This window comes from Lampetra planeri, chromosome 7 (assembly GCF_965212315.1).
Source record: "Lampetra planeri chromosome 7, kcLamPlan1.2.h2, whole genome shotgun sequence".
Taxonomy (NCBI): domain Eukaryota; kingdom Metazoa; phylum Chordata; class Hyperoartia; order Petromyzontiformes; family Petromyzontidae; genus Lampetra; species Lampetra planeri.
Genome location: NC_136113.1, coordinates 10,538,280 through 10,559,693, shown reverse-complemented (window position 1 = coordinate 10,559,693; position 21,414 = coordinate 10,538,280). Strand labels below are relative to the sequence as shown.

General features: G+C 50.9%; 1 protein-coding gene across 1 annotated transcript; it reads left to right on the top strand.

Annotated features, from left to right (window-relative positions):
• Positions 1 to 1,719: 1,719 nt before the first annotated feature.
• On the top strand, positions 1,720 to 14,614 carry LOC144719935 (olfactory receptor 1571-like). Its single transcript, XM_078596295.1, has one exon. The coding sequence runs from the start codon at positions 2,621 to 2,623 to the stop codon at positions 3,647 to 3,649; it is 1,029 nt and encodes a 342-aa protein (XP_078452421.1). The 5' UTR covers positions 1,720 to 2,620; the 3' UTR covers positions 3,650 to 14,614.
• The last annotated feature ends 6,800 nt before the right edge of the window (positions 14,615 to 21,414 follow it).

The window sequence follows — 21,414 nt, the reverse complement described above, 5'->3', positions numbered from 1 at the left end:
TCATGAAACTGCAATGAAAAAGCACCAGGGGAGGCAGCTATCACATCTGCCTCACTGAGGGGGACGTGTCTAACACGCCCCCCTCAGTGAGGACACGCCCCCTAAGTGAGGACACGCCCCTCAGTGAGGCCACGCCCCTCAGTGAGGACACGCCCCCTACGCGAGGACACGCCCCCCTAATCGAGGACACGCCCCTCCACGAGGCCACGCCCCCCTCGGTGTGTGAATCTGGCTCTGACACGAGCCAGTGCCTCCCCAGCCATCGACCTCACCGCACGTCACTGCTCCAAATTCGCTGGCAGGACAGGTGAACCAACAATGTCACAGTGTCCTCTCAAGAGCCAACCTCCTTCGCATTGAGGCACTGATCACTCACAGCGACCTCTGCTGGGTGGGTCACGTCGCCCGCATGCCGGATGCGAGATTGCTCCACCATGGCAAGAGATCCCCAGGAGTAGGGAAGTAAACGTTCAAGGACATTCTTTTAGCCTCATTTAAAACATGCGACCTCAACTCATGCGAGTCCCTAGCTCAAGATCGCACAAAACTGGAGGAGAAGCATTCGGGCGGGAATTGTGCGTCTTGAGTCTCACCGGCAAGCGGTAAAAGGAAGCCAAACGGTAGTAGGTTTTTACCCTTTTAACTGGTACAAAAACTGACACCTTTATACAAGGCATCATGTTTGCAATAACCACAACACAAGCAGTCAAAACGCAAACAAAAAGAAACAACTCTGATGATGGTAATGATATGCACTGTCCTTGAAGTTGATTGGTCCACACCCGAGACAGCTTTTCTTAGAGCCTAGTCTCCATTGGTGTTGGACCAGATGACGCCAAAAGGCGTACAACTCAAAGACAGCGCACTATCAGAGTATTGAGAGCTCGGGGTAAGCATTTATACTATGAGACATCTCCTTTACCAGTGGCAAAATATAGTGGTAGGTTTTTATCCTTTCAACTGTTGAAACTGTTGAAAGGGTAAAAACCTACTACTATATTTTGCCACTGGTAAAGGAGATGTCTCATAGTGTAGAAGCCAAACGGGTTCAGCGAAAGGAGCCGCGCTGCAACTCAATCCACCCACCCACCCCGTCCAGAGCACCTCGTGCCCCACCTGCGGCAGAGTCTGTGCATCTCACATCGGTCTCCTCAATCGTCGCAACACACAGAGCCACTGTGGAAGGAAGCTATCTTTGATCGACGAGGGACTGCCAAAGAAGAGAAGAAGACGCCGTCTGCACCCTTGATCGCTATGCCACAGAGAGAGAGAGAGAAGCAGGGCAAGGGACGTAGAGACAGAGACAAGCAGCGAGACGCATTGATACAGACAGGACAGATAGACACGAGGAGGGGGCAGACAGGGTCACTGGGTCCACACAGAGATGCACGGAAAGACAGCGAGGGAAGGAGAGGTAGAGACACCGGAGGAGGCAGGAGTCGTCAGAGACCGTGAGGAGGAGGAGGTGGAGAGGTAGGAGGAGGAGGGGGAGGGTGAGCGATCCTAAAGTGACCCTGGGCTGAGCCAGTGACGCGCTACAGCGATTCTACTTCGCTCCCATTGGCGGCGCGCAGGCGGCGGTGGCGCGATCCTTCGCCAGGGAGCTCCGCTCCCTCTCTCGCCCTCTCTCCCTCTCTCCTCTCTCGTCTCTCTCTCGCCCTCCCTCTCGTCTCCATCTCTCTCTCCTCTCTCTCGCCCTCTCTCTCGTCTCTCTCTTTTATTATTTTTTTACGATCAGTGGAAACAAGAAGATGCTCGGTGTAGTCGGCACTTTGCTTCGTTCATCATTTCGTAAATGTTTTTTTTACATTTTTGAACTTAGCTTTATGTAAAACCCCCACCTCTCGCTCACTCTCTCGCTCACACTCTCGCTCTCCCCCCCCCTCTCTCTCTCTCGCGCGCTCTCCCTCTGGTTCTCTCACTCTCTGGGCACCGCGCCGCAAAACTCACAGCGCAATTCATCCACCACGACCGCCGTCGCTGAGCACCGCTCATTCACAACCGGTGGGAGCAGAGTTAGGGACGAGCGGCCGCATTGGATGATATCAGCTGCTCGGCGATGAGTGCAGCACTTTTGTGAGTCACATTGTTTGCCTGGAGATGGCATCGAGTCGGGATCACAGGCATTGAATCAATTTCAGACGTGTACAAGACACGCGCATGTACAGAGACAGATATCATTACGCACAGAGACTTACACACATGCCTACACAAACACACGCGTAAACATACAGAGAGACACAGGGCCATTTAAAGACGTCGGCACACACACGTACAACACTCGTTAAGTGGTGGAGACGTCACCAAGACGCGTGTGCCAGGCTAGGTGCACGTACACATACAAACACATCGACGCACCTACCTACACACGTGCATGGACATACATATCGATAAACACACAAAAGGCAAAGACGCACACACATATCCATAGACATACACACAAAGGCGCACACAAACACAAACACATACATACACACACCTAGACAAAGACACACACACACCTACACACACACACACCTAGACAAAAACATACACACACCTAGACACACACACACCTAGACAAAGACACACACACACCTAGACACACACACACAAATTGTTCCACCACGCGCTTCTCACGATGCTGAACATCACCCGCGCTTGCGCGACCGGTGCCAGCGGCGAGGGTCCGGGGCACCTGGGCAGCAGCAGCAACCAGAGCGGAGCGGGGGTTTACTTCGCGTCGGACGCCGTGATCGCCGTGCAGGTCACCTTCCTGCTCGTCTTCTACTGCTGCTCCACGGCGCTCAACGTCCTCCTCCTCGCCGTGGTGCTGCGCGCCGAGGCGCTCCAGTGGCAGCCGCGGTACATCCTCCTGTGCAACCTGTCCGCTTGCGACCTCATGTTCACCACCACGCTCATCCCGCAGGCCATCCACAGCCTCTCGCGCCGGCGCTACGTGTCGCCGGGCCTCATGTGCCAGACGAGCATCCTCGTGTCGTTCGGCACCCTCTTCTGCATCCTGCTCAACCTCTCCTTCATGGCGCTCGACCGCTACTTCTACATCTGCCGGCCCATGCACTACATGGCCACGTTCACGTCGCGGCGCACCAAGGCGATGGTGCTCGGCATGTGGTCGCTCTCGCTCGCCGTGTCGCTCACCTACGTGTGGCTGCTGGGCCAGCACGGCTCGTACAGCGAGGTGCTGTCGGGCGGCGTGGTGTGCGAGCCCGACATCCTGGAGAAGTACACGAGCTTCCCGCGCGCGCCCGTGCTCTTCAGGAAGTGCCTGGCGGGCGCGTGGCTCGCGTTCGCCATGTGCGCCCTCGCCTTCAGCTACACGCGCATCTACAGGCAGGCGCGCCTCGCCGTCGAGCCGTTCAACCAGACCAACGAACGCGCGCGCACCACCGTGCTGCTGCACGGCGCGCAGCTCTCGCTCTACCTCGGGCCGCTGGTCATCAAGTTCTCGCTCGACATCCTCCTGGACCAGGGCGTCATCCAGGCGGACTTCTTCACGCTGCTCGACGCCATCAGCCTCAGCATCATGGTGACCATCCCGCCGTGCGTCAACCCCGTGGTGTACGGCCTGCGCAACGAGGAGATCTGGAGGGCGCTCAAGACCGCGCTCTGCCGCAGGCACCAGCCAGTGATGACGGTGGCCGCGTGAGAAGGGCGGACGCGGGCGGACCACGGAGACCTTCTTCTCATCGTGGGGGGTGTCCTCTCGTCGCGGAGGTGGCTCCGTCTCGGAGCCGCGCTCGCACCACGGAGATCTGCTCGTCATCGTGGAGATGGGTCTCACGTGGAGGTTGCGTTGTGGACTCGCTTCTTGGAGGTGGCTCCCGTCTCGGGCACACGCTCCGCCATCATGCAAGATCGGTCCACCTTGGATCAGCACCCCGCCCGGGAGAGGTCTGTTATTTTTTAATTTAAATCACTGAGGTTATTTCACCGGGGAAGTCTCCCCCATCGCTCAACTGTGGAGCAGCGCTACACCCTGAAGCTTGATGTTCCATGGAGGCGCCTCCAGCCTGGGACCTCTGTTCATCACCGCATTTGGGTTCCCGGCGCCGTGGACGTCGCGAGGCGCGGGGAGACTGCGGTGGAGTTAGTGACACAGAGAGAGACACCGAGAGCGAGAGACACCGAGAGCGAGAGGGACGAACTCGTAGCAAGCCCCACCTCCGGACGTGCGCGCGTTGATTCGCGAGCCCAGGAACATCGGAGTGGAAACTCGCTCGCGCCGCATTGGACGCAACCGCGCAGGTTTGATAGCGGAGTTCGACTCTCACCTCGACTTCTCTGTTGCTTTGGCCGAGCGAACGTCAGCCGCGACACACACGGTTATGGGGAGAGGTGACATCGCGTGGGGCATGTGTGGGTGTGCGCGCGCGCGAGTGGGGAGCGGTATTATCGTGATTAGCGCGCTGCGCTACAACCCCCGCCACGCGAGTTCTATTCCCGCTCACGGCCAACACCAGTGACGATTATCTGAACCCGTCATGGGTCTCCCCAAGGTCAACTCATCCTCAAATTAGTACCTGGTGCGAAGTGTAAACATCACCACTAGGGAGACAAAGGCGACTGGGGGGGGGGGGGCTGCCCACCACCCCCTCGTCTACCGTGCCGGCCTTCGTAGGTTCTCGCTAACAGCACTTGCCCCAACAGTATGTTAAGGCTACACGGGGGATCTTTGTCTTTGTGCGTGAATATGTGTGTAGAGGTTCACGAAAAACACCCAGTGATTCGATGCATTAACGCCAGTAATCGATTTCGTCAAATTTGTGAAGCGATTGATAGCTGCTGTTTAACAAACTATAGCTGATGTTTAATAAACTATAGTTTGTTAAACATCAGCCGGTCGGCGGCGGTGGTGGCTGTGCACGTGCCCTGTAATCCAACAGCCAGGATTGGTGGATCGCAAACAAATGTACCCTGGCTCGCCAGGAGAATGTGGTGCAGCATAGTGCGGACTGATAACCTTACATTCCTTCTGCGCGTGATAGTGTGTTGCGCCCTCGCGCGCGTGGGTTTTCAACGAGCGGCCGCTCTGAGTTTCTCCCACATGCGTAAAATCTCATCAATTGGCTGAAAACATCTTACTATGAAGAGGACCGCGTAGCTTGGGCAATTGTTGGTAGCGCCGGCTTCTCGCAATGGTGAGATGCATTCTGCATGAAGGACGACGCGATTGATAAGACTGCATGTGATCAGTAGTATTACGATCATCATCATCATCATCGTGGTGAATGTATTGGTTGTGTAAGAGATTGTTACGCACGTGACTCGGTGCTTTCGTTCATCGTGAGCGTAAAAGGATCGATGTTATACTCCAATGCGTCACGACTACACCCACGTTTGGCTGACGAAGCGCGGGCACCAGCGAGGCGCACGTGCCGCGGACATTTCGCACACCGCACGCGGGCGCGTGCGATGCTCACCACGAAATCACCCGGAATGCGCCCGGCCTCGCGGGAGCTGAGTAGGTTTGAGCCTGGTCAGTGCTGTACTTGGATGGGAGAGTGACCAGGGGGGTGGTAGGCTTGGGGCCGCTGCCAGGAGAGGGCAGTGTTGAGTGTCACCCACCCCCCATCCACCCCCTCGTGTCCGGCGCCCTGCGAAGTTGTCCCTGGGTTCTCTGGTTTCCGTGTCCCACACGAAGCCAAACCCGGATTGGTGGTAATTGGCCAAATCTCCCAACGTATGTTGGCACTCCAAAATAGTGTTGAGACTCAGGGAGGATTTGCAGAGTAAATATTAAAAAAATTTGTAGAAGCGTCGGGATAAAGACGAACCCAGCGACCTAAGTTTGATTCCCAACCACGGCTACCATAAATGGCGAGTAATATCAGAACCGGTCCTGGGTCTTCCCTCGGTAGACTCATATTTACCTAAGTAATTGGTGTAGTTGGTAAGCATCAGCACTGGTGAGACAAAGGCGGCCGGTCAAATAAACCTCTCGCGCACCATACCGGACTCAATAAGTGTTCGATTTCAAGGCTGTGGCCTGGCGGGATATTGACCTTGGCATAATCTTCACGCGGGATAAACAGGCACGGCACAACACCCGCAGTATATGACACCTGGATTGCACTGGATATGAACTTGCAGCTAGATTTAGCTCCGAGTGCGTGGGACGTGGGACTCCAGCTACGCGAACTGGATTCGTGTTCCGCGCTTTACGAACCACAGATTTCAGCCTTTCCTTTCTGTTTTTAAAATGAAACAAATTATTTGGTGACGCTGCTTCTGCATTGGCAGTGGTGCAAATGCACAATTAACAAAAACAACTCAACTCATTTGTCAATAACACTGTGGCGTTAAAAAGAAAACTATATAATAGGCGACGTTTCAGGCGATGCCCCTTGTTCATAGCACATAGAGAGGTCAGAGAAAGACTATCTCTCTATTATAAACCTTTCCTTTGAAGGCAGTGTCATTGACGAATGTGTTGAGTTATGCTCTTAACTCTTCTATTTTGTTGTGCACATTGCAGGAACAATCTCACGTATTTATTCACGACGACGATGATGTAGGTGCGTGATACGATGGGTTGGTTGGTTCATGGATGTGACTGTCAAAATGTAATTTTTTTCTTCATATCCGAGTGGTGATAGTGAACGCGCGGCATGCTGTGACCCGGTGGCCAGTCTGTCGAGCACGAAGCAGCCACACTGGCAGGCGATGGCCCCAAACCAAGTGGCGTAAGCGAGCCCCGGTGGCCAATGCTACGAGTTGCCCCCCCCTCCCCCTTGACAACCGCCATGAGTTATGTTTTCAACGACAGTGTAAAATAACACAAACCTATGTAATGATTCTAGATTTAAAGCTTTCGTGACTGCAAGGATTCATACTCTTAGGTTTTTTCGGTAAAGTCACGTAGGTAAAAAAATTAAATTAATAAAAGTAAAATAAAACAAATTAAAAAATTCACGACGTTTCGGAAGCAACACAAGCCTCTGTTTTCAGGTGGAACCGTCACAGCCACGACAGCTGAATTTTTTAATTTGCTTTATTTTACTTTTATTAATTTAAATTTTTTACCTACGTGACTTCAGCGAAAAAACCTAAGACTATGTAATGATGTGATTAGGCACGAGGAGCCGCGATATTTCGCCTAGGTGCGACCGTGCGAGACAAATCAAATATTTGGGCACCACCTGACCGATTGCCGTAGCCCCTGAGTTGATGTTGTTACGCCACTGCCTCAACCTCGCGTTTTAAATTGGATGACCTCAACTATAGCGGCACGGGCAATTCCACGATTTCTGGCGGATCACATTCAGACATTTTAGACACGCGCGGCAATCATTGGTTTTCATAACGAGATGGCTTTGTGATTTGGGGCAGGCATAGCACGTCAACCAATTAGAGCTGTGATTCACACGATAAATAATTTGTGTCCACCTTTCTTGATCAGGGAGAATGTCTCAGCTGAAGTCGCCACGTTGGTGTCAGACGTACCCAGACAAACTGACATTCTCCTCCACGCCGTGAGTTGCTGGCCATCGTGCATTCATACTGTACTCTTAGGGTTTTCGGTAAAGTCACGTAGGTAAAAAAATAAATAACTTTGAGACGGTAAATCTAGCTGTGACGGTCCCACCTGATGACGGAGACTTGTCTCCGAAACGTCGCGATTTATTAATTTATTTCTATTATTATTTCAATTATAAATGAATCATTATTTATTTTTTACCTACGTGACTTTACCGAAAAACCTAAGAGTATGAATCCTTGCAGTCACGAAAGCTTCAAATCTAGAATCGTGCATTCAGTTTCGTGCATCTGATTTATTCCAGAGATGTGCCATTTAAATAGACACGTGACTCAGAGAATTTAGTGCAGTTCGATAACCACTGCGCCACTGCTCCAGCTACCAAAAGGGTCTTCTTTCTTGTGATCCCAGTTCCGTTATCTCTCGGTGCACTGTGGATTGTGGGAGCCGGACTCAAGTGAGAGGAAGTAATTCCACGTCACGGTGGCGAGGTGGTGATAATGATGATGAGGGGGGGGAGGGGGATGGTGGTTGTGGTAATGGTGCTCGCTAACCACACTTGCTCGAACAGTCTGTTAAGGCGACACGGGGAATCTTTGTCTTTGTTGTGTTGGTAATGACGCCAAATTAACCCTGTCCGGAATTTGAACTCAAACTCTGCTGCTTGCTCTGCTTCACGCAGAAATCTAGAGGGTCTCCACACTCGGTGGAATGTGAGATTATGATCACCCTGTATGCATATTGCACAGGGTCTGTGGGCCCTCTCTACGCACTCTGTACAATGTTGTATTCACATTTCCTTTCTCCGTGTCACCCAACAGACGTAGGCTTATCCTTGTCCTCCCTTCAACTGAGCCATTCAATAGAGAGGATTGATTGGTGAGGGAGAGGAGAAGGTGAAGGGCGATGAGGGGAGGGGAGGGGGCTTGTGGATAGTTGTGAGTTTCCGGTCCAAAAAGTACCCATTCATCATCACCATCATCAGGCGTGATCGATTCACTACTAGATGAAGGTCGACCCGAGCTGAATACCAGTCTGGCAATCAGCCACGTCTCGCTGCCCGTCTCTACCTCCCACTCTCCCTTCCTGCCCCCTCTACCGCCACTCGCGCCCCCTCCCTCATCCCATGCATATCCCAATATCTCACATCTCAGTTATCGCCAAAGCTCACGACGCCAGCTCCTGTGCACGAGCACTGAGCGTGGGAATCTGGAACGCGGGGGGTGGAAGGAAGCCGCCCGTCACATACGCGGCCCCTTTTTTAAAAACGACGTGTAATGGCAGGGCTGCCACTGTCTCAGATACACGGTTTGAACCCAGTGGGTTTTAGCCGCCCCTGATTCAGCCGGGCTCTCAAGGGCTGAGATGGCCTCAACCGTGGCTGGCTATAATTGCAAACTTTTTTTTTAAAAGCTCGGTATGTTTGGTTTTTAACTCGGCTGGCTCATTCCAGCTCTGGGAATGTACATGTTTGGTTCGGATTGTCACGTGACGAAGCCCCTCTACAGGCAGGGCGCGTGTTAGAAGGTGAGCCGCCACATGGTTGCGGGTGAGAGGCCATCGTGGGGACCTCAAGAGATGGGGCCGTTCTCAAACACGGGGTGGTGCACTGCTTCGCATGGCCCAAGCGGGGTGGTGGGGGGGGGGGGTGAGAAATAAAATCTGCAGTTGTTGAAACGCGTTAAAGTTGAACGCAAAGTTTATGTTCAGCCAGTCCAAGGAGGGGGTAGTGGTATACGCTGTGCGTGGGACCGCAGCGACACCCCCACGATGTTGTTCGCGCGGATGGGGCGCGCGTTTCTTTCGGCGACGTGTCCGATGGTTCGGACTTCACCGCGGTCGCAGTTCCGGCGATTCTTTTGCCGGATCCGTCCCCCTTGAGTTGACGAAAAAGGTGGACGGACGCGCGTTCTCCCTGACGCTGCGATTTCCAGCGAGTTACCGCAGTCGCCGCCCGCGGGCGAGTGGAGGAGGGATTCTCTCTGAGCGAGTTCGCCACGGAGAGATTTCGTTATTCGGGTGGGAGATGGTGGGCGGAGGGGGGGGGGTCAGGACAAAAATAAATAATTGGATTACGCAGAGCGATGGTCACGGCACTTATCGACCGTCGAGCGTTCTAATTAAGGGCCGCTTAATTGCCACGAAGTTTCGGCCATGCTCACGGTGGCTCCTGGCCTTCGTGGCCATCGACTGCGATGCGGTGAATTTCGTCCGTTTCCCCGTGAGGGCTCCCCGGGACTCGCGCGCTCCCCCCTCGCACCGGCACGCGGCGCGTCTTATCCCGCCTATGATTTTCAAACGCCGACCGGGCGGGCTTGTTGTAAACGGTAGTGCGGATAAGCTGCGCCGGGGTCGAGGAGGAAATAGTTTTTAGTTTAGAATTTTTTTTTTAATTAACGGTTACTTTGGTTGTTGTTTTTGTTGTAATCTGCATAAAGCACATATCATATGTTTTCAAATGGCTCCGCTTTCAATGACATTAGTGGAGCGGGCTGTGAATATTGGGACACACACAGAGACAGATTCGCTGCTGCTGCTGCTGCTTAGTCTGTTTTAATTACGGGATTATCGGCGTGGGTTCTGCTGTTGTCGAGACGTAACAATACACAACGTTCGGGGTCCAGTCCAGTAAACATTGAAACGTTGGGCCAACGTTGGTTGACGTTGGCTCAACATTTGGCAAAACGTTTCTGTAACGGCAACCAACGTTGGTTCAACGTTTTCGTAACATCAACCAACGTTGGCTCAACGTTTGCTTAACGTCAACCAACGTTAGCTCAACGTTTTGTTAACATCAACCAACGTTGGCTCAACGTTTGCTTAACGTCAACCAACGTTGGTTCAACGTTTGCTTAACGTCAACCAACGTTGGCTCAACGTTTTGTTAACATCAACCAACGTTGGTTCAACGTTTGCTTAACGTCATCCAACGTTGGCTCAACGTTTTGTTAACATCAACCAACGTTGGTTCAATGTTTGCGTAACATCAACCAACGTTGGCTCAACGTTTGCTTAACGTCAACCTACGTTGGTTCAACGTTTGCGTAACGTCAACCAACGTTGGCTCAACATTTGCGTGTTTACTAGACACTCTGCAAATGGATATGCACATAATATTGTTTTTTTTTCCTTTTGGGGTTAGATCGAGTCGATGTAAATGTGTCGTTAAACCCGCCACCACCCGACGCAGCCGATGAGTCATTGTTTGTCACGTGATGGATACGAGATGACACGTGTGTGATAGGCCGTGACCCGGCTGACACGTGTGTGATGCCGTGAGCCCGCTCAGCGGGGAAAGAGGTGGGGGGGGGGGGGATAAATGTTTGGTTTGACGTCTTTATTATGTTGAATATTCGCGTTGCTATCGTTGATGTTTGTTGTTTTTTGACGATTGTCATGTTTTTGCACAAACCAAGCGTTTTGCAATTCTTGCAAATGATTACGAAATGTAGTAAATATTGTACATAGTAGATGATTTTAAAAAACAAAAAACCCAAAACAACCTTACACGGCCCCTCATCAGGTGCTGTCTTTGACAGCAGCATCGAGCAGTGGAGGGAGCATGCACCGGTGCAAGTAGTACGCGCGTTACTTGCCATTTTATTACTGACTTGGATGTCCGTCACCGCGGGGATGTGTAGGCTGCTGCCGTAGCTCGTCTCGCACACGACGAACCAGGGAGGCTCTCCGTGCACATTCCCTGCACATCTGAGGGGGGCACCGTTAGTTGCAAGCTCACGCTCAATGATTGTAAAGGGCGGCGCGAACGATCCGAAGAAAACTGGGTCAGAGAACATCCTGATGCAGGGAGACCGCCTCAACAAAAGAGACCCGGGCATCAGTGAGACTCTCCTCAAGAGATACCTTTCATATTCAAAGCAATGCTCGAGGCTGGTTCCTGTTTGAGATGTTCCTTACCCTCAACCGCCCGCCCCCCCCCCCTCCCCCTTTGAGCAACCCCAACATTGACCAGCGTGGTGAAGTATGGTCAAACATTCCACATGACCGACACGGCATGGGGAGGCCTCACATCGCTAGTGTATTGACAATGGTGGCTGTGTATTATTGTTATATTTTGATCCGATAGTATTTGATGTAAGTGACGGAGCTTTTGCAGACTTTTACTGTGCTAGAGGCTCAGCTACTGCACTTGGAAGCTATCGCCTCTGCAAACAATGGGACGAACTAACCGCCCGAGTTGCCATATACCGTGAGAATACGAATCGATTGTAATTGATGATTCGATGGTGCATCGTTGCATGCCTACACTGAGTGGTATTGTGGCTCAGTGGTAACACTCAGGCCTCGTAGCAAGAAGGACTGGGGTTTAATTCTCTTCGTGGAGTTGGTACGTTCTCTCCCACTGTTCTGCATGGGTTTCCTCCTAGTTCTCTCGTTTCTTCTCATAGCTAACAACATACAATCTAACTGGTATTCGCCAAACATCCCAATGCAGGACCCTCCTGAAACATAGTCTTCAGACTCAGTGTGGCTTTTCTGGGTAAATAAGTCATTATTATGATTATCTTCACCACTTGGATTTGGTGGACGTACGGTACAGCAATGGTTTCACTTGGAAATTTCAATGGCTTTGGCAAATTGCTGCAGCTTGGCCAATTCTCAACGATTCACAAGGGAGCCACTATGCCTTCAGGTGGCGTGGGGTTATCGCATCGGCGTGACCTCACCCCAACTGCCCTGGCGGCCACTGACAGATATAACGGGTGACGCAAGTGTTTAGAAAATAAAAATAAACTGACGGCGTATTTATAATTTAACTTGCCTGATGAATGCCATTCGTACATTGCACAAGTAAATGCCGAACTACGGCGAGGGAGACGTCTGGGCCTCGAATTACTCGAGGTCGGATGAGTGCAGGCAGGTGAATGGGCGGTACAGCATTTGCAGTAAAATTGCTATTTAAATGCAGCTTATTGGGCGAGCCACTGCCGCGGAGCTTAATGCTTGCAACCCATGACAGGCACACAAAAAAAACGGTTACAATTTAATTAACGCGGTGACCCCCCCCCCCCCCACGGAGAAGGAGAGAGGGAGACGCTCTATCTGTGCTCGAAGCGGGCTACCCGGTACCACCGGGGCTTAATTTCTCGCTCGATATATTTCTGGTAATTTGCTAGACGGTGGTATGTGGCATGTCACAAGTAGGCACGGCCACATGGCGAGGCATACTGAGTGTGGTGTGCCGAGCGCGGCAGTATTTTCCAGGTCGCTGACCCAGACAGACCCGACTGAAGTGAATCCCGAGGTACCGCACGCAGAGTCACGGAGGAACTCGTTCTCAGTTCTCAGGGCCGATGGAGTCGTTATCGTCTCAAATACAGGAGCGTGCTAACGCAGTTTAAACTAAGTCCAATGTGGCCAACTCGTTAGATCTCCGAGGCTAGGTTAGTACTGTGGTTAGGAGTCTACATGGAATGTCAGGGCGTTACAGGCTTTGGCAGCAGGGTGACCAGGGAAAGTGGCAGTACAGCAAAGGATTCTTGTTATTCTCTCTGGGTACTCTTGTCTCCCCTATATTGTCTAGGCATCCAAATGTAGGACCCATCTAAAACATAAATGCCATTGTTTTTATTGTTATAAATCATTACCAAGGGAGGGGACAAAACGTTGGTGGTACTGACTGACTCCTTTATTACCTGATAACCCATTCATTTGACAACAAGTTAGCACTTAATTGTTATTGCCTGCGTAAAGAGGTAAAAAATATTATAATTGCCAACTTTTTGTCAATGCACTGTTTGACTGACAATGGACCTCTCGACGCTGTGTCGACTATGGGATTTGTGTGGCCATATTTCACAACGTCGGTGGTGAGGTGCGGATTGGTGAAAGCGGTGCCCAAGACAGCTTCAGATATCACTTGCCACTGTGGTTACCAATGGCCAGGAATTAAATTCGTGTCGCAGGGTTCACAGTGCAGTGAACTAATCACCGTATCGCCTCTCCGCCCAATAAAATAATCGGCACCACCAATATTTCACGACTGTAGGCGGTACATGAGGCAAGCCGAGCACCTGGTCTCGGCTCCTGGGCCAATCCCAATCGCAAAAAAATACGAAAACAAAAAATCCGTTCATGCTGAGGCCTACTCGGCCACGCGTGCTGGAGCCTATCCCGATATTGAGCTGATGTCCACCTACACGCGTGTGTGTGTGTACGTGTGCACTTGTTCAAGCAGCCGAACGAAGTGCGATCCTGTACTACAAACGATTGCCTCTTCTACCTGCACGCGTGTTTGCACGTTTACGATGACCTGGCAACACGCGTTAGGTGTCTAAAAATGATGTTAACGACCTGCAGAATGTTGGGTGATTTCTGTCTGCCGCGAAGTCGTTAGGGTGAGTGCGTCTCACGGAACACTTGTCTAACTGCACGGAGATCCTGTCCAATGTCTCGGAACAACAGGCAAACACACTCACCACGAACACACTCACCAAAACAACACACCTGGGAATATGCAGTTTACCGCACCGGCACTTTAATTTAGTATTGTATTTATTGTGCGCATAAGTTAATGGGTGTATCAAAAATAGAAACCCCGGCGACTTATTTGGACTGGTTTTCTTCAGAGAGATTATGACTCAGGGTGAGAGAAGATTTGCCACTCTGTCATTCTAAAGCAGCAGTGGTAGCAGCAGCATCATCATCATCTTCCCGAAGAAGACCAGTAACCTGAAACGTCGAGGTCTTCTCTCCGCTGTTATCCATTGCGTAAGGCAGGCAGCTGGAGTGGCGACGGCCCATTCGGTGGGTGCACAACGACGCAGTCCTCTGACCGGCGCGACGCACGCGCCGACTCGCCGACACGTCCGCAGGGAACGTGGGAACAATTATTTTCAGAGTGGACAATATGCTGCCAAAAACAAAAACATTCGCGCCGATCGATGTCGAGGATGTGCCTTTGCGTACTAATGGAATAGCGCAGACACGAGGACACTTGTGTGAGGTGTGTATACAGTACAGTAATGCCCCGGTTCTCGTTCGGGGGATGCGTTCCTTTAATGTGCGACGAATATCGAAACGACGTAAATCAAAAAGCGATTTACAGGGTGGGTGAAGGCGAAGGCTGAGAGGCGATGGACGATGCTGGCAGCGACGTAAGTGCGGGGGGGGGGGGGGGCGGGAGGATTCGAGGCGATGATATTTGCGAAACGACATCAAAGAGGGAAGACGTAAGTCGGGGAATTCCTGTATCCAATCAAGTGGACGCAAGACGAGGGCGTTCGCTTTTACGCAGAGCCCTGTCCAAAGTGCGCGGCTCGCTCCGTGGCCATGCATCGATGTTTATTCCAACGGCTCACTGGGCTCTCCCTGTATTAAAGCCATTTGACGAATGTAATTGTGAAGCGAGTAAATTGTTAATCCACTTTGGTCATCCTAACGCGATCACGCCTTCCCTGTCGAAGAGCTGCACGGCGTTCACAAACGCACGCGCCGCATTAATCGTTACGTGGAGATCAAACGGGTGTTGTTTATAGTTTTTTGTTTTAGCCTCGTTATTTCATCGTGTGGTGTGGTTGTCATGCTCGGTGCTGTGAGCGATGAGAAATAAAGTTACAAACGGTGTTTGTGTCACACGTGTCAGTTATAACAACCGCAGCGCCAACAACAACAACACGTGCTTTTACATGGTACGCATTTGTCTCAACGAAACTCACAGCGGTTCACGTCTCAAACATTGGGAAAGGCAACCCTTCGTGGCAGCTGTCCCCTGTGCGACACTAGGGGACTCAGCAGCGGTCTGTAAATGGACATTGGTCTGCCGGGAGGAGGGGGACGATTGCTGCTGCTGGGTGTAATCCCATTTGATTAATTTGAGGTTATTTATTTTGTTTATTCTGGAAAATTTGGAAACTATAGCCTGTTCGTTGCAAATGACGTGACGTGACATTTAACGTCCACTATGAAGCACGCAGCGCCTAGTATTGTACGGTTATGACACCCGCACTCATAACCAGGGCGGTCTACTGGATTCGAACCACGAACCTCTGCAACATGTGACAAACGCGCTCCCGCTGGGCAACGGCAACGCTATTGTTAGAAGACACCTTCACGTTTGAAAAGTACAATGAATAATAATCAGAATAACAACATAATTAATAAAGTTATAGCGTTTTCAAACTGTGTCAGTTCTTGGGGTTGACTATACTCGGCTTGTTTGACCGTTGTTCATCACGATGGACAATGTGGGTGAGTGAAAGGGGTTGGGGGCTTAGGACCGGTTTAAATGTCACTCACCACTGATGCTTGCCGTGGCCGGGAATTAAGCTCAGGTCCCAGGTTTATACCACGATGTGCGAACCACTGCGCGACCACTTCCCACCCATTAAAACAACTACTTCACATTTTTCCCATGACCAAACCATGCCCCGAGTTTGCAGTTAGAAGTAGGAAAAATTACTCCACTTACAGAAATAAAAATGAGAATTCCGTTTCCCATTCACTGCAACCAAAATATATCTGAAAAGAAAATGCTTTGGTCCTAAGTGGAGGCTTTTTTTTTACGGAATCATAATATATTTGTCCCATGTATATTTAAAACCATGTTAAAATAAACAGCGCTCATTTGAGGAAGGAACACAAACAGCTGGAGTCCCAGCGATTGTCACGAAACATTCGAGCCATCCGTATTCATGTTTTGAAGAAGACATGGGCGCACGCACCGTCTCGTAATCCGCGGAGCAGATGACACTCACGCGATTTGACGGGAGGGCCCCCGTTAAACGCCGCGTGTGACGAGCGGATTTAAATTAATGGCAACACTGGCGAAACGGGGCAAGATACACGAGCGTGCAAAATATATATACGGGGCATTGGCGGCCAGATTAATTACGGAGATTACTTCGCCCGCACCGCGACATCCCAGCGATACTTAAACCGTGACCCGAAATAAACCCGAAATTCGAGTGATCGATACGCGGGGGCTTTGCGGGGTAATTTGCTCGTTACGTTTGTCCGATAAGATTAACGCAATCAAGCGACTCTGTTTGTGGACGGTTACAATAAAGCAAATGTGAGCCGTTTGCCGCCGAACGGACGACGGCGGGTTTAAGGCACGGCTCAAAAAACTCACACGGCACCAGCGCTCCACTCGCCTCGAGTCACAGAGTGAGCTGATCTTCGTGAGATTTTGGAATGTGGTTATTCTTATTAACGGTGAAAATTTTCTTACAATTAGCTGCATGATGTGTTCATTAAGAAGTGGACAACATCTCTTGAGTTTTTTTTATCAGAACAAATGCTAAATTTTGGTGACAATTTGGATGCATTTTAGTTGAAACATTTACGTCCAGGACACTGGAACTCGTCTCGTGTGCAAATTAGAAATTATCGTCAGTTTATAGGGTTCAGTAAAAAGCAACCAAATCGTTCTCTTCAGTGCATTTGTTGTGTTTTGGGATGTTAGGCCATCCCTTAACTTGACAGTAAAGACGTTGGCTTTGGTCGATGCTTATTGACCCCAGGCCACCCATGTAAAATAGTCGTAAACATTTTAGTGGGTTCTTGACTGGTTAAATAAATCTTAATACTAATAATGGACATCATTTTGTCCACGCACTGCTGGATGAAGGCTTCTTCACACCGCATCGATCATCGGGCGTCGTTTCCCCACATTATCACCAAGTAGGACATTGTGGGTTGGTACGGGGGTGGCCCCGAACCGGTTCAGATAGCACTCGCCACTGATGTCAGCCCTAGCCGGGATTCGAGATCACGTCAAGGGCTTCACAGTGCAACCAACACGAGGGTTAAAGGTGACCGACTGACCGGGTCGGCACGTGTGTGGTTCGCGTGTGCGCGCCACTGCGTCGTGATACGGTCATACCCCCCACCCCCTTCCTCCTCTTCGCCCAAACCCCCCTTCCCAACCCCACTCCCCACCACCCTCTCCTCCCCAGCTAATCACCATCCATCAGAACATTCCATTCGCACGTCCACTCCGAGCACCGTTCGCTGCCCGCCCCCGCTCCTTCCAACTGCTCCGCCACCACTGCCCCCATCCAGCTCATCCCGGAATCCTCCATTCCCCTCTCCTCCATCGCCACGTCCCCAGCGCGTCTCCCTCCCCGTGTGCCCCTGATTTCCTGAACAGCGCCCGCGGCCCGATATAGAGCTGAGAGAGGGCGTCGCTGGGTACAGAGAACATTGGCACCGATAGCGGGGATGGGACTCGCACATGCTTGGCGAGTTTGTGAGTTGGTGTTCGTGTCGGTCACGTTCTCCCCGCGTCTCGCTTCCTTTTAATCTTCCTGAGCGTGGCATCGACTCGGTTGCCTTATCAGTCAAACAGTCAGTCAATCAGACGGGTAGGAGTCAAGTCGTGAATCAGCTATTTATTCAGGCAGTAAGACAATGAGTGAATGGAGTTTGTTAGTGAGTGTGATGGTGGCTATGCGCGTGTCCTGTAATCCAGCATTGTGCAGGCGAGGATTGGTGCATCGCCACATGCATTTTGTGAAATCCCTTCCCGTGGAGAAGCCATGCCCTGGTTTGCCAGGAGAAGACAGTAAGGCAAGTGGATCAATAATCTGTTTCCATCTGTACGGGGATAGAGGGTTGCCCCCTCACGCGCGTGGGTATTCTCCGGATGCTCCAATTTCCTCCCACTAGTGTGAACGCTCATTAATTGTCTGAACACATCTGAAAAAAAAACCCAACGCAGGACCCTCCTAAAAAAAAGAGTTCTACGATTTAGCGTGAGTTTTTTTGCGTAAATAAGTATAATTGTTGTCTTCTAAATTGAGATATTCAGTCAGATAGTTAAACGGTCATCCAGGCGGTCAGTCACCCAGTCGTCCAGTCAATAATTCAGTCACATTCACTCTGACATGCGTGAGTCCATTGAGAGCAAACAGCCCTGCATCGCTGCGTGCACAGGGAGTGTGTACAGTCGAGTCAAACAGAGCGAGGGGGGGGGGCGCCGCGTCGTTACTCATTCTGCTTTTGCTTTTAACATTCGCGTAAAGTTTATTTAACACTGATTGTGCTTTGTATGCCCTCCTTTTAAGAGGGTCACGGCACAGGGCTGGAGACAAATCGCTTGTGCCAAGGTCCTCGCGACTTTGTTTCATCCACACTTTGTCCACTCTTCCCCATTGACAGGGCATCGCGAACACACCCACTTTATATCAACACACGAAGACAAGGACCCCCCGTGTAGCTGGTAACACACTGTTGGAGAAAGTGCTGTTAGCGAGCACCCATCAAGGCCGACACTGCACACGAGGAGGTGGGTGGCCAGCACCACGCCGGGGCGCCTTTGTCTCCCTAGTGGCAAAGTTTTTACACAGCGCACGTGGTGCGCAATTGAGGCTGATTCGACCTAGGGGAGGCCTAGGACCGGTTCAGATAATCGCCACTGTTATTGGTCGTGAGTGAGAATCCAACTCGGGTCGCCGGTTTCGGAGCACAATGTGCTAATCACTGCGTCACCGCTCCCCACAACATATTATCTTTGTATATAAACCCGCACAAGGGCCATTGACATTAAGAATCTATTCCGTAAGGGGTACATGTGTAGCTGTAGTTCACATTCAGAATGTGTATTTATACTGGAGGAGGATACCGATGAGCTATGAAGCTCTTTTCCACAGATGTCCAGTAGGGACACGGGGTCAGAACGTGACAACAACAAATTCAAAACAGTTGATGGTTGCTTCAAATAAGATTGCGGTTAATGTTCAAATTTGGTCGGAAAATGGCTTAATCTTTTAATAACTATAGAATAGTTCCAATTTGCAAATCACAGTTTTTGCTCACTCACTCTCGAAGACATGGAACGACTCAGAAGGTCGACAAACCACGGACAATTTGGAAAGGCAGTGACGAGTTGAGACGGTCCCATATACCTTCCCGATCATCAAGATCTGCGCCCCTCTGCATATTAAATGAGTTATCAGGCAATTAATGAGAGTTAACACGTGGGATGAAACAGGAGCACCTGGAGAAAACCCATACGTGGGAGATGGCATCAGCATCCCCTCTCCCTGTACACTCACTCAGACATAATCCATCACAATCAAGCAGCACCAAGATCACCAGGACTGTCAGGCTGGGATTGGGATTTCTAAATCCGTTGTAAAATATGAATTACCAAAAAAAGCGGCTTCTTAAACAATTCTACTTTGGGGGATAGGGGGTTGGGAGTGAGAGGGCTCCACTTTGCCCGGAGGGGTTCCTTTGAGCGGATGTCCCCAGAGGTTAAGGGATATTTACCCAAAATACAATTTGACAACCCTGACGATCTCCAGCAGCAGCAGCAGCAGCACCACCAGCATCATCATCCAACCCCTGTCTAGAACTACTACATGCAATTCACGAGTCAGCTGTCACACTGCTGTGATTGTTACCACGCTGGGCTTGCAATTTAGAGATCGTCGGTTTGATTCGATCCCTCGGCGCAGCAGTTGAAACAATGGCCAAAGTCTGCCCCACCGACTCTGTAAAGTGTGGGGTCCTCTCACTTCTTCTAACACGGCTGGTCAACGTGGAAGAGGAGACCAAATACCCTCCAGATTTCGTTTTAGTGGAGGTCATTCCCCCCCCCCCAAACCAGTGGCCTGAGCAAGCAATTACAGAGCTGCTCCATTTACCTCCTACCTTTTATTTTCTACAAATGATTATTAACAAGCCGCTATTACCATCGCTAAAAATTCTTATCTGCGTGTGACACACCCACGTGCACGCAAATTCACGATCCATCGTTCACCGCATTTTGACTCAAGTTGAGACTCAGGTGTGACCCCGGGCCCCAGGTAAACGAGACGCCGATAATGACCGCGGCGAGCTGGAACATGGCGCGTAGATTATTAGCGAAGTGCCGAGATGGAGTGGGGGGGGGGTGCTGGGGGTAGTGCCGCGACGAGAGGATCTGATCTGTGGAGGCGTGGGAGTTAGCGGTAGGCAAAGACAAAAGACTTCACCGTGGGAGTTGAGGTGAACGTGCGTGGTGGCCTTTATAGCGACATTATCGAGCGCTCATGAAAAGGGCTGCACGCGGTCCCGATGTTAGCATTCATTTCCACCCACGGCCTCTCCGTGCAATCTCGACCGCACAGATGTGCTATGAAGATGGATAATTACCCCAAAAACATAGGTGATTACATGTATAAATATGTTGTTTTCCTTAAAAGCAGTGTTGCTGATGAGTGAGTTGCGTTTTTATTTTATTCTATCCACACAGAGTGGATTTTCAGCTGAGTGAAAAGTCGCTCTTTTGAAAAATGGTTCCGTTTTAAGAGTGAAAAACATTCTTCAATGGAACTGGGCACACATTCATATATCGGACCACCCTACCTCTGAATAAGAATATTAAGAAACGTGTAGGAATATAGACCCTCTAGGAGACACATATAAGTTTACTGAAAATATAGGAGAGACATGTAAGTATATAGACCCAGCAGCAGACACGTGTATGAATATACACCCAAGAGAATTGTGTTTGAATTGTTGGCAATGTAGCGGCCTCTAACGGCTGGAGCGGGTCACGTGAACCCGTGTACATGCCGCATATCACACGATATCAGAAAAAAACACAAAAATTCGAGGAAGGGATGGGAAGGAGGGAGGGACGGATGCGCACGGCCCAGAGGACATGCGGGCGGCTTTTGTGACTCTTCTGACGAGCTCCACGGCTGAGTTTCTAGAGTGCTGTGCACATTCTGATCGTCGTGGTTCACGACGGGCCAGCGTGGTGGTTGAGCTACGAACACGACTGGTGGTGGTGGAGCAGTGTTGCAGTAGGAGTCACGAAATCCTTCTCATCCTCCTCCACCCCAGCAGCGTAACGAGAGTGGGTGCAGGGGCTGCCATGCCCCCCCCTGGTGGCCAAAGCTACGATTTGGGGTCCCCTTGACAATCACCGTCAGATATGTTTTCAACAACAGTGCGCCTTTTGGCGTCATCTGGTCGAA

Coding starts and splice junctions, on each gene's coding strand:
- LOC144719935 (XM_078596295.1), top strand. CDS start 2,621: ATGCTGAACATCACCCGCGCTTGCGCGACCGGTGCCAGCGGCGAGGGT.